Below are 12,940 nucleotides of genomic sequence, written 5' to 3'. Positions count from 1 at the left end.
CTTGAAGATCTACAAGGTCCCTTCCGACCCGACTTCTATGATTCTATGATTCATGCATTAGCATCTTACTTGTAGACGGCCAGAAGATAGATTTGACTGACTTGCCTTGGTATTAAAATACCTATTAAGCTTGCTTAGTCTTTGCAAGATAGGTATTATGCTTCTAGGGCCTTGGTGATTTTAGTAACTCACCATTCCCTGGATCAACATGTGGTTGACATTTAGTCGTTAAAAAAACAAACAAAAACAAAACAAACAAACAAAAACCCAAGAGATGACAATCAAACTTTATAACAGTATCCACTATAATTACCCATTTCTACATGTAATGGTTCACATAAAACCTATTTCTGTGTACAGTGCAAAATATGCTGGAGCACCTAATTATTTACAGCTGAAATTTCGGCTTTTGCAGTGTAGTTTCTTCTAATTATTGTTAATTACAGTTCCAAGAGCCTTTCCAGGTTTGTGTGTCTATATTGCTAAGGTTCCTGACTCCTTATCTATCAAAGAGATCTGGTTTGTACCCATGTCAGCTCTGTTCTCAGATGACTAGAAAACATGATAAAGTTCAAATAAGCACATGAAACTAGAGAGGCTGCTCTTCACCTTTTGAAGAGTGAAAATGTATTTGCATTGTCCCAAACATTCACTTACACCTTCTTTCAAAAACAAGCTATGTGCAGGTATAACCTGAAGCCTGTGAGTAGTCCTATTAAAGCCAACTGGGATGGCTCATTAGTCTAATGTTACAGGAATGTGCGAGTGCCTTGTGACAGCACTTCTTGGTTGGCAGGACCATATCAACCTTCTAAATCTTAAGGAAGTGTTTAGAAAAGTTCTTACCATTGTTCAGGTAAAAAAGTGAGTTTATACACTCATCAGGGAAGGAAACTTCCCGTTGTTATATCTGAAGAGGATGTCGCACACTTTCAGTAACTGTATATGTGATAATTCCATAGCTTTTTGGATCAGAGCCATTATTTCCAGCCAGCAGGGAAGCTTTTATTAGTAATAAAAGATTTGGGTGGGCTTTTTTGGCATACAGCTGAAGAGTTAAGGTAATTACCACTGGGAAATAAAGTATCCTGGAACTGCCAGAATAGCAAAACCTCTCTTAGGCAGAGCTTCTGTATATTTGCAGAAGCTCTCATTAAAAAAGTAATTTTACCAGCTATTGATTTTTTTTAAAGCTTTTAGTTTAGTGTGGCAGCATTTTAAGTTTTCATACATATTTTGTGAACTAAGTATAAACAGGTGCAAAACTCTGTAAAATTCTAGTAACTGTGCTTGAATTACATATGCACTACAAAAGTTAAAAGGCACCCCCATGTAGGCACATTCTTGGAATATATTTCATTTATTAGAACCAGATATGAAGTGGAGACATATATTTCTCTCCAATTAGCAGGCAGCAATAAACCCTTTGTGAATCATTATAGCCCAACTCTAACACTTTCAAAACTTTTCTGTGTAATTCCAGACCTACCGTTATATTCAAGCATGAGTCTCATTCCATATGCTGAGCAAAGCAAAGCAAAGCAAAGCACCACAATCATTTGTTACATTTATTTCCCCTCTTCATATGGTCCCTTTAAGACCTGATACACAATCCAATGAGCAAAAATGAAATTTCTGCATAGCAAAGCCTGAGTCACAAATCAAATTCCTACACTGAATTTGGCATGTGTTGCTGGTTTGCCAAAGAAGGATGGCAAAAAGAATAACTGCAGACTTTTCAAGGAAGAGGGTTAAATGTGGCACTGAGAGTCTTTGTGTAAAGAGCGATCAAGGAGCAAGTTTACTGAACTCCCAAACAAACCGATGTTATGCACGATAAAAAAGGGTAAATCACCTCAATTAGGTAGAATACCTCTAGCCTCCTGAACAGGGATGGAGAGCAAAAAATTGGTGAGTGTGAGAAGATGTAAGCAAAAGTGTCACCTTCAAACTTCTTAATAAAGTGCTTAGCTACACAGCTCTTTGATTGTTTCCCTGTCCTAATTGCAATTTACAGACCTAACATTTCTTGCATCCAGGTAGCACAAAATCAAGCTCTATAGGGATGGTAAATAATTTACATTTTAGACCATTTTTAAAATTTACATCCAGGATTCATGAAAAATGCAAGCTGGATACCCCTTAACACTTGAAACCTTGCTTAATCCACAGATCAAGTACAATATAGATAAAGCAGTGAAATCTTGTCACACTGCCCTGCCAGCATACCTCAATTTGTCCTCAGTTTCTTTACCAGGAGTGCTTACATGATTGGCTTCGTATTTCACCACATTTTCTAATCTGCTGGAAGAAAGTTGTTAACAATTGCAGAACAACCACAATCAATGGGAGGACTACTCGGAATGGAAAGATGAGCAGAATGTACCAGATAATAATTAAATAAGGCAACACATATTATGGTTTTGCTGTTTCAACCCAAACTACCTGAAGATTGCCTATGACCATTAATAAGCAACACCATTTCCATTAAAGGAAAATGGAAATATAATATATAAGATTTTATGATTTCAAGATGTTATATTATAGATTTGATATTGCATTATATATGATCACTATACTGGGTGCACCTACACAAAATGCTAAACATGCAGTAGACCAATTCTACAGCGCATTAGCACGTCACAGCAGAGCCATGCTATTGTGCTAATGTGCAGTAGAATTGCACTAATGTGCACTAGAATTAGTCTACTGCTCATTAGTGTCACTAAAAAGGTGTGCACTGGTGCTACTGGGCAGTAGCACTGATTACTGTGCATCTGTTATTACAGGTACTAAACTTAATGTGCAATAACTAGGCAAATTAATGCACGTGTAGATGTGCCCACTCTGTATTCATTTGTCCTTTCTCCATGCCCTTGCTGAAAGTTCATTTTCCCTGCATTATCTCATAGGCAATCCAGATTGTTAAGATTCTTGGGACACAAGAGTGCATCTTCAGCCTCTACAGAAGATGCATTTCTGGTATATAAAGATGTTAAGCAATAATGAGAGATGTAGAAGTCCTTTCATTTAATTGTTGCTCTTGTCCTTTCACTTAATCTTCAGAAAGAATTTCTACTCTTCCTTCACTGTTGTGGAAGAGCCCGGAAGTAATGGCATGTGTGATCAGCTGAAATAGTGGACAAGGGGCAACCAAGCAGAAAACATTTTCATCAGCAGCAATTGTTTTAACTTTGAGATGTTGCTAGGGTACTTCACTTTTGGGACCAATTCCAGAGAGACTTCAGCACTACTTGAAGGCTTTATTTATAAGAAGCTAAATAAAGACCTGCATATATTGCTGCTAAAAGTCCACGACATAAATAAAAGCGATTAAACCTTTCTATCAGCATCTATAAAGATTACTTGGTCACTCCAAGAAAGATTCCAGAATACACATGCAAAGATATAACACAGCCCTAAAGCTGTGGAAATTAAAACTCGCTAGAAGCAACTTTCACCACATACTCTGAGGCTCCATCCTTATCAAAGATGTGTGCACACAGTCTCATATTTACAGGGAAATGTGTTACTATTCTTAGACAGGCAAGACAGACAATTTTTCCAAACCACTTGCATGACAAAATCCCATTTCTAAGATTACAACCAAGTTTACAACCCTTTCAGGGACAGCCACTTGATGATCCAGCATCAAATTCAAATACAATTATGCCACTTCAAAACTATACACTGCAATATAGGAAAGCAAATGAATAGCAAGAGAAACTATACATCAATTCAACATACAACTGGAGAGTTAAAAATAAATTCATTCCATATTCCATGATTTATCTCTTGGACAAATTCAGGGACTCAATTCCTGAGAGCTAAGAAATGTCCAGCTTCCTTGATCCCAAAAGCCAGTTTAATTAAAAAGATTTTAGAAGCTGTTTCTTTCAGATCTGAATTGGTGTCTATGTTTAAAAGGTTTAGGAACAACTTTTCCCCTGCCTTCCTAAGCATAGTTTATTGAAGCTAATGAAGATTAGATACTACAACAATCACAATTCTGATAGCATCCATTCCTGGTTGTCCTTTATTCATCTATAGCTTGACTTTTGCAGACAATCTTCTGGCTCTTAACCTGTGTAAGATACTGTTTAGTATAAAGCACAATAAGTATTTTCATTTTGGTCTCCTATTCACCAGAATGCAGAAATATCCAAACATCTCAAACTGAGTAGATATTAGCACGGCTCATTTTCTCTTGCAATTCTTTACATTTACATATACTTTCTGCTAACATACATGTTGAGAAATAAATGGGATAAGATGCTTTACAATGAACCAGAATTATTGACCTATTCATGTGAAGCAGAATTAATGTATCGATGTGTATTGGAAGTAAAAAACAGATTTAGACTTGGAAAGGAAGTCCAATGAAATCTGATGAAGATTACCATTTAAAACTTTAGGAATAGTGGGTTTCATTTGACACTGGATTACTGAAAAGGATTCCTTTGCCCTTATCAGCTAAACAGAGAACATCAAAGTAATTGTTTATTTAGCAGAAAAACCTTGGGTTTCAAGGAAAAACTACTGTTACCACTTTGGGGTTATTTTCCCCTTTCTACCAACACGCTTTTGAGTGATTTTGGATTTTTTTTTATATTCCCAAGACCTGACACATCCTATAGGGGTTGGATTTTCTGATATTACAAAACACCTAACTCTCTGGAAAAGAAAGAAAGAAAAAAATCAAACTCTAACTGCATCTTCAGTTAGACAAACAAGATCACTTGGTCCCTGTAGAAAATCTGTTTTGGATGTTTTCATGGTACTTTAAAAGCAAGTTTGACCCTGTATTTAAACATTCATTGAGCCATTTTCCTTGCAACAGATTATACAGATTTGTATTGTTAGGACCTACGGCATGTTATAATAAAGTAGGCGGTATGGATGTTCTCCAGTTTGCTCTACTAAAATATGCCTTTTCAACCATTAATTATATTGGTACTATTTCCCCCCGACCCCCCGTGCAGCTCAAAGATTAGTCATGACAAGTGTTTTTTTCCTCTTCAGAACGTAAAGGAAATCCATACCTTAATTAAAATAATAAAAAGATAATTACTATGTGAGAGTGACGAGGACTCAGAATGCCTCCCCATCAGCATTGTTTATCTCCCTCCCCACTTTTCCACCCAGTCCAGCAGGAATAGTTATTTAGCCACACTATAATCTGTCCATGCCAATTAAACTCGCTCAGCACCATGGGGGACATACAATCTAACATTACAGAAAAGTTACTAATAATCTTTTCAATGTTATAAAGTGTTAGGACCTTTATATATTTAATAAAGAACAGCATAAATTACTTTAATCTGTCTTACCTCCTCTTTATCCTGCACTAATAATTTGTGAAAGTGCTTCCCAGCTTTCAACAGGGCACCTTCCATACACTTTCTGCTAGGCTTTTTCCTGCATGCCATACATAGCTCTATATGCAAAATTGGGCAACGGTTTTTCTTAAGCTTCACAGAGCTCCATTTCCTTTTCCTGGCCTAAGAGATAAGAATGATGCCCAAGTAAGTTTCAGAACATAGCGTCACCTGTAAATGTAGAGAGACAACAGGGACTATAAAAGCTATCGAGGAAATATGCATGCAGAAAAGAATCCCAAATATAAACTGAATGAATCAAAACACCCCGTATTAGCATTTCATACTTTGAGAACAATTTTCAAGTTTTTATTCCCAACCAGATCATTATGTATACACATGACTGATTCTGGTCAATTGAGCATAATTTTTTAGAATTCAGGTGCCACTTATTTAACTGCAGATCAATTTTTAAAAGCTGTCTGTAGAGCAGCCAAAAAAGGTTTAAGCATAAGCTGGGTGCTACAGAAGTGTCATGAGACCTGCAGTTTTACCCTTGGCTGCACTCCAGGAACAGACTGTACAAAGAAATGATCCTCTGTGGCTTTGTTATTGTGAAGGTTTCTCTGAGCTTCCCATCCTGTTGTAGGGGAGATTTGTCTTTAATAAAATACATAACACTTACATTGACTTTCCAATTGAGACAACAATAAAAATAATTGCACTTATGAAGTCATATGATTATAGATGGAAAAAGTGGGAAAAAATATTAAGTGAATTGCCTGACACGTCCCTGTCTGCAAACACACTTTTTGATAATTCTCTTACTATTGGTTTAACAATACAACATGCCCCATGGGTACAATAAGCAGTGGATGTATTAATATAGTTTTGAACACTGTAAGACATTCACAACTGCTAGCACTATTTTAGCTCCCTTTATACAAGACCGGTAAGTGGAGAGTCAGTTAAGATTTTCAGTATGGGAGCCACAAGGCAGCAGTGATGATCTGATCTAGAGCTGCTACTCAAGAGTCTTTAAACTCCTGTCTCCACATTCATTAGATCACATTGCTGCTATTAAAAAAAAAAGACCAACACAGATGCACAGAGTAGCATATTGTCCTTTATGTAAAAATATTCGTTTTATCAAAAAGAAAGGAATTCCCAAACTTCTCTAGAAGCTCTGATTAAAAGACACAAGATAAAATCCTTCACTTAAATTGGGGTGGGGGTGTTAATTTGCTATTTTCTCCTTGTTTTGTCCATGCTATGTAAGAACTGCACTAAAAAGATGCAACTCTAAACAACATAGCAGTAAACTGTTAAGACCTTTCTCCATTCTTGCATTTGGATTGTTAATATTGAGGAAAAGTTGGATCAATTTTGGTAGCCCAAGCCATGAGCCCTCCTCGGATATCTTTAACCACTAAAGAACCAAATTCCTTGACAGACAATGCCTGCAAAATTTGCACAGCTTTCTGGGAGTCATTTCCTAACTTGCAGATGACATAGACAGGGAAAGCTGCTGTGCCATTAGCTCTCTGTTTTCCTTCACAGATTATTTTCCCTAAAGTTTCCAGGCACTCTTCATTCTTTTCTTCCAATTTACTCAAAGGCACGTGGAGGGCATGTGCCAGGCAACAAATCTCCACTTCTACTTGGGGACGAACATCGATTAGGACATGAGGGGCTTGCTCATTCAGCAGCTTTTTGTACTCCTCCACAGAGATCCTGTCGTCACTGGGCAACAGGCTTAGAGTTCGACAGTTGTCTGTGGCAGATGAGCCGCAAAAGGCTTCGTAATCCTGCAGGGCAGTAATGGTGGGATGGTCCCCGCACACAGCGCAGTCCCTTTTCTTTGGTCTCAACTTGATGTTGCGGAATTGGCCTTCCAGGGCATCGAAGACCAGCATGCACTGGCTGAAGCAGGAGCCTATTCCTGCCGCGATCTTCAGCACCTCCAGGGCCTGGAGACAGCCCAGGATACCCGGCACCACGCCCAGCACCCCGCCATCGGCGCAGTTGGTCACCGTCTCCGGAGGGGGCGGCGTGGGGAAGAGACAGCGGTAGCAGGGCCCCCCATTGTGGTTGTACACGACCAGCTGCCCCTCCAGGCGCAGGGCGCTGGCCGACACCAGAGGCTTCCCCGCCAGCACACAGGCATCGCTGACCAGGTAGCGCGTGGGGACATTGTCGGAGCAGTCGGCCACCACGTCATACTGCCGCACCAGCTGCAGGGCAGTGGCAGGACCCAGCGCTGCGGGGTAGGGCACGCACTGCACCGCCGAGTTGAGGCGCCGCACCGCAGCTGCGGCCGAGAAGGCCTTGGGGGTGCCCCATGCCGCCTCGTCGTGCAGCACCTGGCGCTGCAGGTTGCTCGTCTCAACCACGTCATGGTCCAGCAGCCCCAGGCGCCCCACGCCCGCTGCCGCCAAGTACTGGGCCAGGGGGCAGCCCAGCCCGCCGCAGCCCACCACCAGCACGGAGCAGGAGGCCAGGCGCAGCTGCCCTCGCACCCCCAGCTGCGGCAGCACCAGCTGCCGGCTGTAGCGTGCGATCTCGGCCGCGCTCAGGGCGGCCCGGGCCGGCAGCGGGGGCAGCTCGGCCTCCAGCCCCGGGCCGCTCTCCTCAGCCTCGACCCGGGCCAGCCGCTCGCGCAGCACCCGCAGCTCCTGCTCCTGACGGCCCACCTCGGCCCGCAGCCGCGCCGCCTCGCTCAGCGCCATGCCCAGCCCGGCCCTCGCTCGCCAAACTTCCGCTTCCGGTCCGGCGCCCTCTGCGGCTCGCCTGTCCCTTCCGGCCACGCTAAGGGGAAGGGAGGGGCGGTCCGCTGTCCCCTCCCGCCGCCGCCGCCGCCGCGCGAGTTCCGGGCGCTTTTGGGCCCCGCCATGGCCGGCCGGGGCTATGCCGCTGACAAGGTCTCGGTGCTCTTGCCCACCTACAACGAGCGCGAGAACCTGCCGCTCGTCGTCTGGCTGCTGGTGCGGAGCTTCCGGAGCAGGTGCAGGCCCGACCCCCGCTCTCAGCCTCTCTGCCCCTCCTCGCTTCCGGCTCCGCTTTACGCGTCCCCCGAGCTCGGGAAACCGCTCACGAGGCCCGTAGGTTGTCGCCGTGCTGCTCTGAGAACGGGGGCAGATTAGCTTAATCCGGTATCTTGTATTAGACCCAATAACAAATGGTATGATTATGTATTATTCGTTATTTATTAAGTATTAGACTAGTACAAGATACCGGATTTACCCGAAGACCCTCGCCTCGTGTAGGCCCGCGTGCTCAGCCCCTCGGTGCCCACGGCCCCTCGGAGAGGGGACCAGAGATCAGTCCTGGGGTGGGGAGCCTGGGCGTCTGCTCAGGCCCACAGGGGTTTTGGCCGCGCGTCCACAAGTTCTGTGTAAATCCTCTAAAAGGTTCCCAAACTCTGGTAGATTGTGCATTCCTGGTTTAAAATGATACATCCTTAAGTCTTACCAGCAAATTTTTCAGTTCGACCTTAAATTTGCTGGTGGGACTTAAGGTGGAACTGAAAAATTTGTTGGTGGGACTTTTCAGTATGACCTTAAGTCCTGCCGGCAATTTTTTCAGTTCCACCTTAATTCCCAGCAGCAGACTTGTGTGGTGTAAAGTAATTATCGTAAATCTGTTAACGCGCACCCCAGACCGGCGGGAGTCTGTGTAGCACTGGTGGTACATGTACTACAGGCTGGGAACCGGTGCTAAATGCTCCAGGACATCTCAGCTGGGCAGCTGTTGTGGGCCGGGATCCGGGCAGCGAAGGGAGTGAGCGCCTGGCTGCTTGTCAAGAAGTTTACAGCCTTGTGTTGAACTGTACAGGGCTGGATTTTAAACATCTTTTTTTTTTCTCTTTTTGTACTATTTCTCTGACAGACTTGAAAATTTGCCCCGAAATATAGTAGTTAGTTTTGATAACGGTTAATGAAATAATAATGTTAACTTTGTTATCCCCCCTTTTTTGCTGCAACCCCCGCCCCTGCCACTGACTCGTTCATGCCCGGCAGTGCTGGCAGACCTCAGGCTGGGATCGCAGGGCCCAGTGGTGGTGAGAGCCATGCAGACTGTGCACCAAGAGAGCCCCGCAGGCCGGAGGGGTGGAGCAAGGGGTGGACCCTGCCCCCCCATGCACGACCCTGCGCCTGGAGGTTGGGAGCCACAGCTCTAGGTTATCTGTGCTAGGAAAACCTTTCTTTTACAAATGGAGAATATCACAGGCAACTATATTCTGCCTCTAATAGTGAACAGTGTTATGTTTCACTCTGATTAGTTAGGGGAACAAAATGACTCTGATTGGAAGACTTGCACTTGCTATAACCAATACCAGGGAAAGTACTCCTAGACCAAGGAACTAAAACATTTTTAGCATCCAGTCTCTTACGCTATTGGGAATGCTGAAATGAAATGTTGTAGGTGAGATAATGATCAGGCTGCTACTGCCGCAATTTGCTGTGAAGGAATTGTAGCTTGAGATGTGAGTGAAACAGGGTGCTATTAAATCATGCCTTGAATAGCTGTAGCACGTATCTCTAACTGCTAGTGAATCACTCAGTACTTTATCCTCAAGTTTCAAACCTTTTGAAATGACAGCTAGTGAAATTGCTTTCTCATGTGTTCTTTTAAAATTATTCTCATTTCAGTGGAATCAACTTCGAAATTATAGTTATAGATGATGGAAGCCCAGATGGGACACAGGAAGTTGCTGAACAATTGAAAGAGATATATGGATCAGATAAAATTGTGAGTTTCTTTTTTATTTGTTTGTTTACTTATTTTTGACATTTTATTTTGTTGTTGCTTGGACATCATTTAAAGTACTTAGACTGGAATCTTGGGTTCTACCTTTTGAGCAAACTATTTAACTTTTTTACCTTGGCTTACCCAGCAATACAATGGTGATTTAATAATAACTGCCTCACGAAGTGGTATTGAGAGCTTGTGAATAAATACTTACAAAATATTTTCAGTGCTTCATTTCTTCTTGTTCCACTGAAAGAATGATAATGATTGTAGCTGATCTGTTAATAGTTGGAAAGAAGGGTTAAGCATAGTTAACATTGACTCTCACTTCCTTTGGCTGCAGAAGTGATGAAATCAGACAGATGAATGCTACTTTAATCTTGGTAAGATTACTGTTTTCAGTTGGAAGGGCGCTCGTTTCTACCAGGACTGTTAAAGGTATATTCACATCAATAAAGTAAAACAGTAGTAATAAATTATCAAAAGTATATATAGTAGGGCAAGTAATGCTTAATTTGCCCCTGCTCTATGCATATTTAAAAGTGTTTCTGTTCAATGATAAAAGTATATAGGTTTAATATGGTCTTAGAACGAGCAGTTGTAAGTTTTTAAGGTTAGGTTTATGAATTTAAACAGTTTTTTATAAAGATGATTTTAGGAACAGTAATGTAGGAAATTTAGAATCTTTCATTAAACTTTTCTGTTGCTACTTTATGTATCACCAATGGTGCTCAAACTCTGGCCTATGGGGTCATGTCATCTGGCCTATAGGTCAGCCCACAGGTCTGGAAATTTGGGGGTGGAAAAGCAATGGCAGAATTAACTGCTATGGTTTCCAGATTCACAGCAGTTGCCACTGCCACCACTCCCCCATCCCCAGATTTACAGATCCATGGGGAGCCCTGTAAGCTAGATGACAGCCCTGTGGGTGGGGTTGCTTTGTGACTGGATTCAGCACATGGAGCCAGGCCACCGTAGCCAATTGTACCTGCATCCCAGATCTGCCTATGAAGTGGCTGCATGCTGAATCCGGCCCATGGGGTTGATCCTGCCCACAGAACCGAGTCCATGGACTGGTCTCATGCCACTCACCTGTCCTGTGGGGTCAGGAGGCATTTATATCAAACGTATCAACTCTAAGACTCCAACTCTGCAGGCCAACCCAGGCAACAATATGGAGTCCCAGAAATTTCTGTGGGAACTCCACGCTGGTCTAGGCATCCATCTACCCAGATATAACTGGAGACGCCTAGGAGGACCAATACAAATCCATTCTGGGTGTTTGTTAGACCAATTTTCTTGGGTCCAGTTTCTTTCAACTGATTACAGGTAGTGAGCAAAGCCAGTGTTCTCACTAGTGTGCAAAGTTCCACACTTAAATAACTTGATTCTATTTTCATTTAGTAAGTAATAACTATATTCTGGGCTGAATGAGTTCCATTGCTGAAGGCCAAGACATTCTGAGAAAATGGATGATGAATCAATGAATAGTTGCTATTGAATTGGTCAAAGTTTTTGATTTTCTTAAATTGATGTTAAATTACTACATAGTCTTATAAAAAGATTCTGGAAAAGAGAAGAGAAACCAAAATAACCAATCAATAAGAACTCAGATGATTACTGTCTTTTTTTCAGAGGTTTGTCTTTGTCCTTCTTTGGCTTTCACTCCAGTATTTGTGACCTTTCAGGCACTTGTAACAAAAGATCTTTTTTCAGACTGTTGTCTGAAGTTTGGCTCCAAAGTTTGTGTTTAAATATTTGCTTTTTTGTCAAACTGTTGAGCATCCACAAGCCCATACTGATGTTAGTGCAAGTTTTAGGTTATTCAGTGCTCTTAAAAATTGGATGGGAATTTATATAGGGACTAATGTACCTAAAGTACTGTTGTTGTTGTTGTTATCTGGGGAGATCTTGGCTTGGAACTGAGCTCTGAGAGATGCTGAGCAACCAGAATTTCTTGTGACTTTCCCTGGAACTGACACTGTTCGGTATAGGATCCAAGGCCTAGGTCAGTCAAACTAAAAAACTTCAAAAATCTGAATATTCAGTTGGTTTGCTTGACTGCCTGCACAAAAGCATAAAGTGTATGTTCACTATAAACTGTATATTCAGTTACTTCAGGTAACTCAGTGTTTGTCAAAATTGGAGTGGAGGAATGAGTGCTCTTTGTAAAAGAGTATTTCAAAGCAGGCAAAGGAAAACCTTAAAAAAAGAAAGAAAAAAAAAAAACCTACTAGAGTGCCTCTTTTACTCCAGAAACACCATGTAAGCCTATAGTAAGTTGATTTATAGTCTGGTTTAGTTAGGGTTACCGTACATCTGGGTTTTCCCAGACATGTCCTCTTTTTGGGTTCTCCCATCTCCATCCAGGTAATTTTTTAACATATTAACAAATGTCCAGGATTTTGCTTTGCTTAGCATCAAAGTTTTTCCAAGCACTTCCTACCTTGCTGAAAGCAAGGAGCTGCTTGGGCCTGGGGGTGAGTGATTAGAGGCAGGGGGCATCACATGCATCTGTGCACACATGTGCATGGCCAGCATGCAGCCAGGTGGGGGTGGGAGCAGGCCCAGGAGCTAGATGGAGGTAGGTTGTGGGGATGGGGGTTAGAAGGCCGGGGGTTGGGGGCTGTTCTGTTCGGGATGCGTGTGTGGAGGGGATGGGTGTGTGTGGCGGGGCAGGTGCCTGCTGGTGCTGGGGGAAGCTGTCTGGGCTCTGGGGCAGCAGGATGGGGGAGGCACCTGCCCCTCCAGCAAGGGAAAGGGCGGGGGGCTCTTTGGGGGCAGCAGAGAGCTGTGTGGCTGGGCCGGTGGCACCAGGGTTGGTGCCTGTGCTCGTAGGGGCAGGGCTGGGGGGAGCAGGGGGCTGTGGG

General features: G+C 42.9%; 2 protein-coding genes across 2 annotated transcripts in view; one reads left to right on the top strand and one right to left on the bottom strand.

Moving 5' to 3' along the window:
* Positions 1 to 6,426: 6,426 nt before the first annotated feature.
* Positions 6,427 to 8,055, bottom strand: MOCS3 (molybdenum cofactor synthesis 3). Its single transcript, XM_019548134.1, has one exon. The coding sequence runs from the start codon at positions 8,045 to 8,047 to the stop codon at positions 6,677 to 6,679; it is 1,371 nt and encodes a 456-aa protein (XP_019403679.1). The 5' UTR covers positions 8,048 to 8,055; the 3' UTR covers positions 6,427 to 6,676.
* A 111-nt stretch (positions 8,056 to 8,166) lies between these two features.
* DPM1 (dolichyl-phosphate mannosyltransferase subunit 1, catalytic) overlaps positions 8,167 to 12,940 on the top strand; it is a 19,883-nt gene continuing 15,109 nt past the window's right edge. The window contains exons 1-2 of the mRNA XM_019548133.1: positions 8,167 to 8,322; positions 9,971 to 10,070. Of these exons, the coding sequence (XP_019403678.1) occupies positions 8,210 to 8,322; positions 9,971 to 10,070 (213 nt within the window). The 5' untranslated portion in view covers positions 8,167 to 8,209. The remainder of the gene's footprint in view (positions 8,323 to 9,970; positions 10,071 to 12,940) is intronic.

Source organism: Crocodylus porosus, unplaced genomic scaffold (genome assembly GCF_001723895.1).
Source record: "Crocodylus porosus isolate Cpor-Errol unplaced genomic scaffold, CroPor_comp1, whole genome shotgun sequence".
Lineage (NCBI taxonomy): Eukaryota > Metazoa > Chordata > Crocodylia > Crocodylidae > Crocodylus > Crocodylus porosus.
The sequence above is the reverse complement of the archived record's forward strand: the minus strand, read 5'-3'. Positions and strand labels throughout refer to the sequence as shown.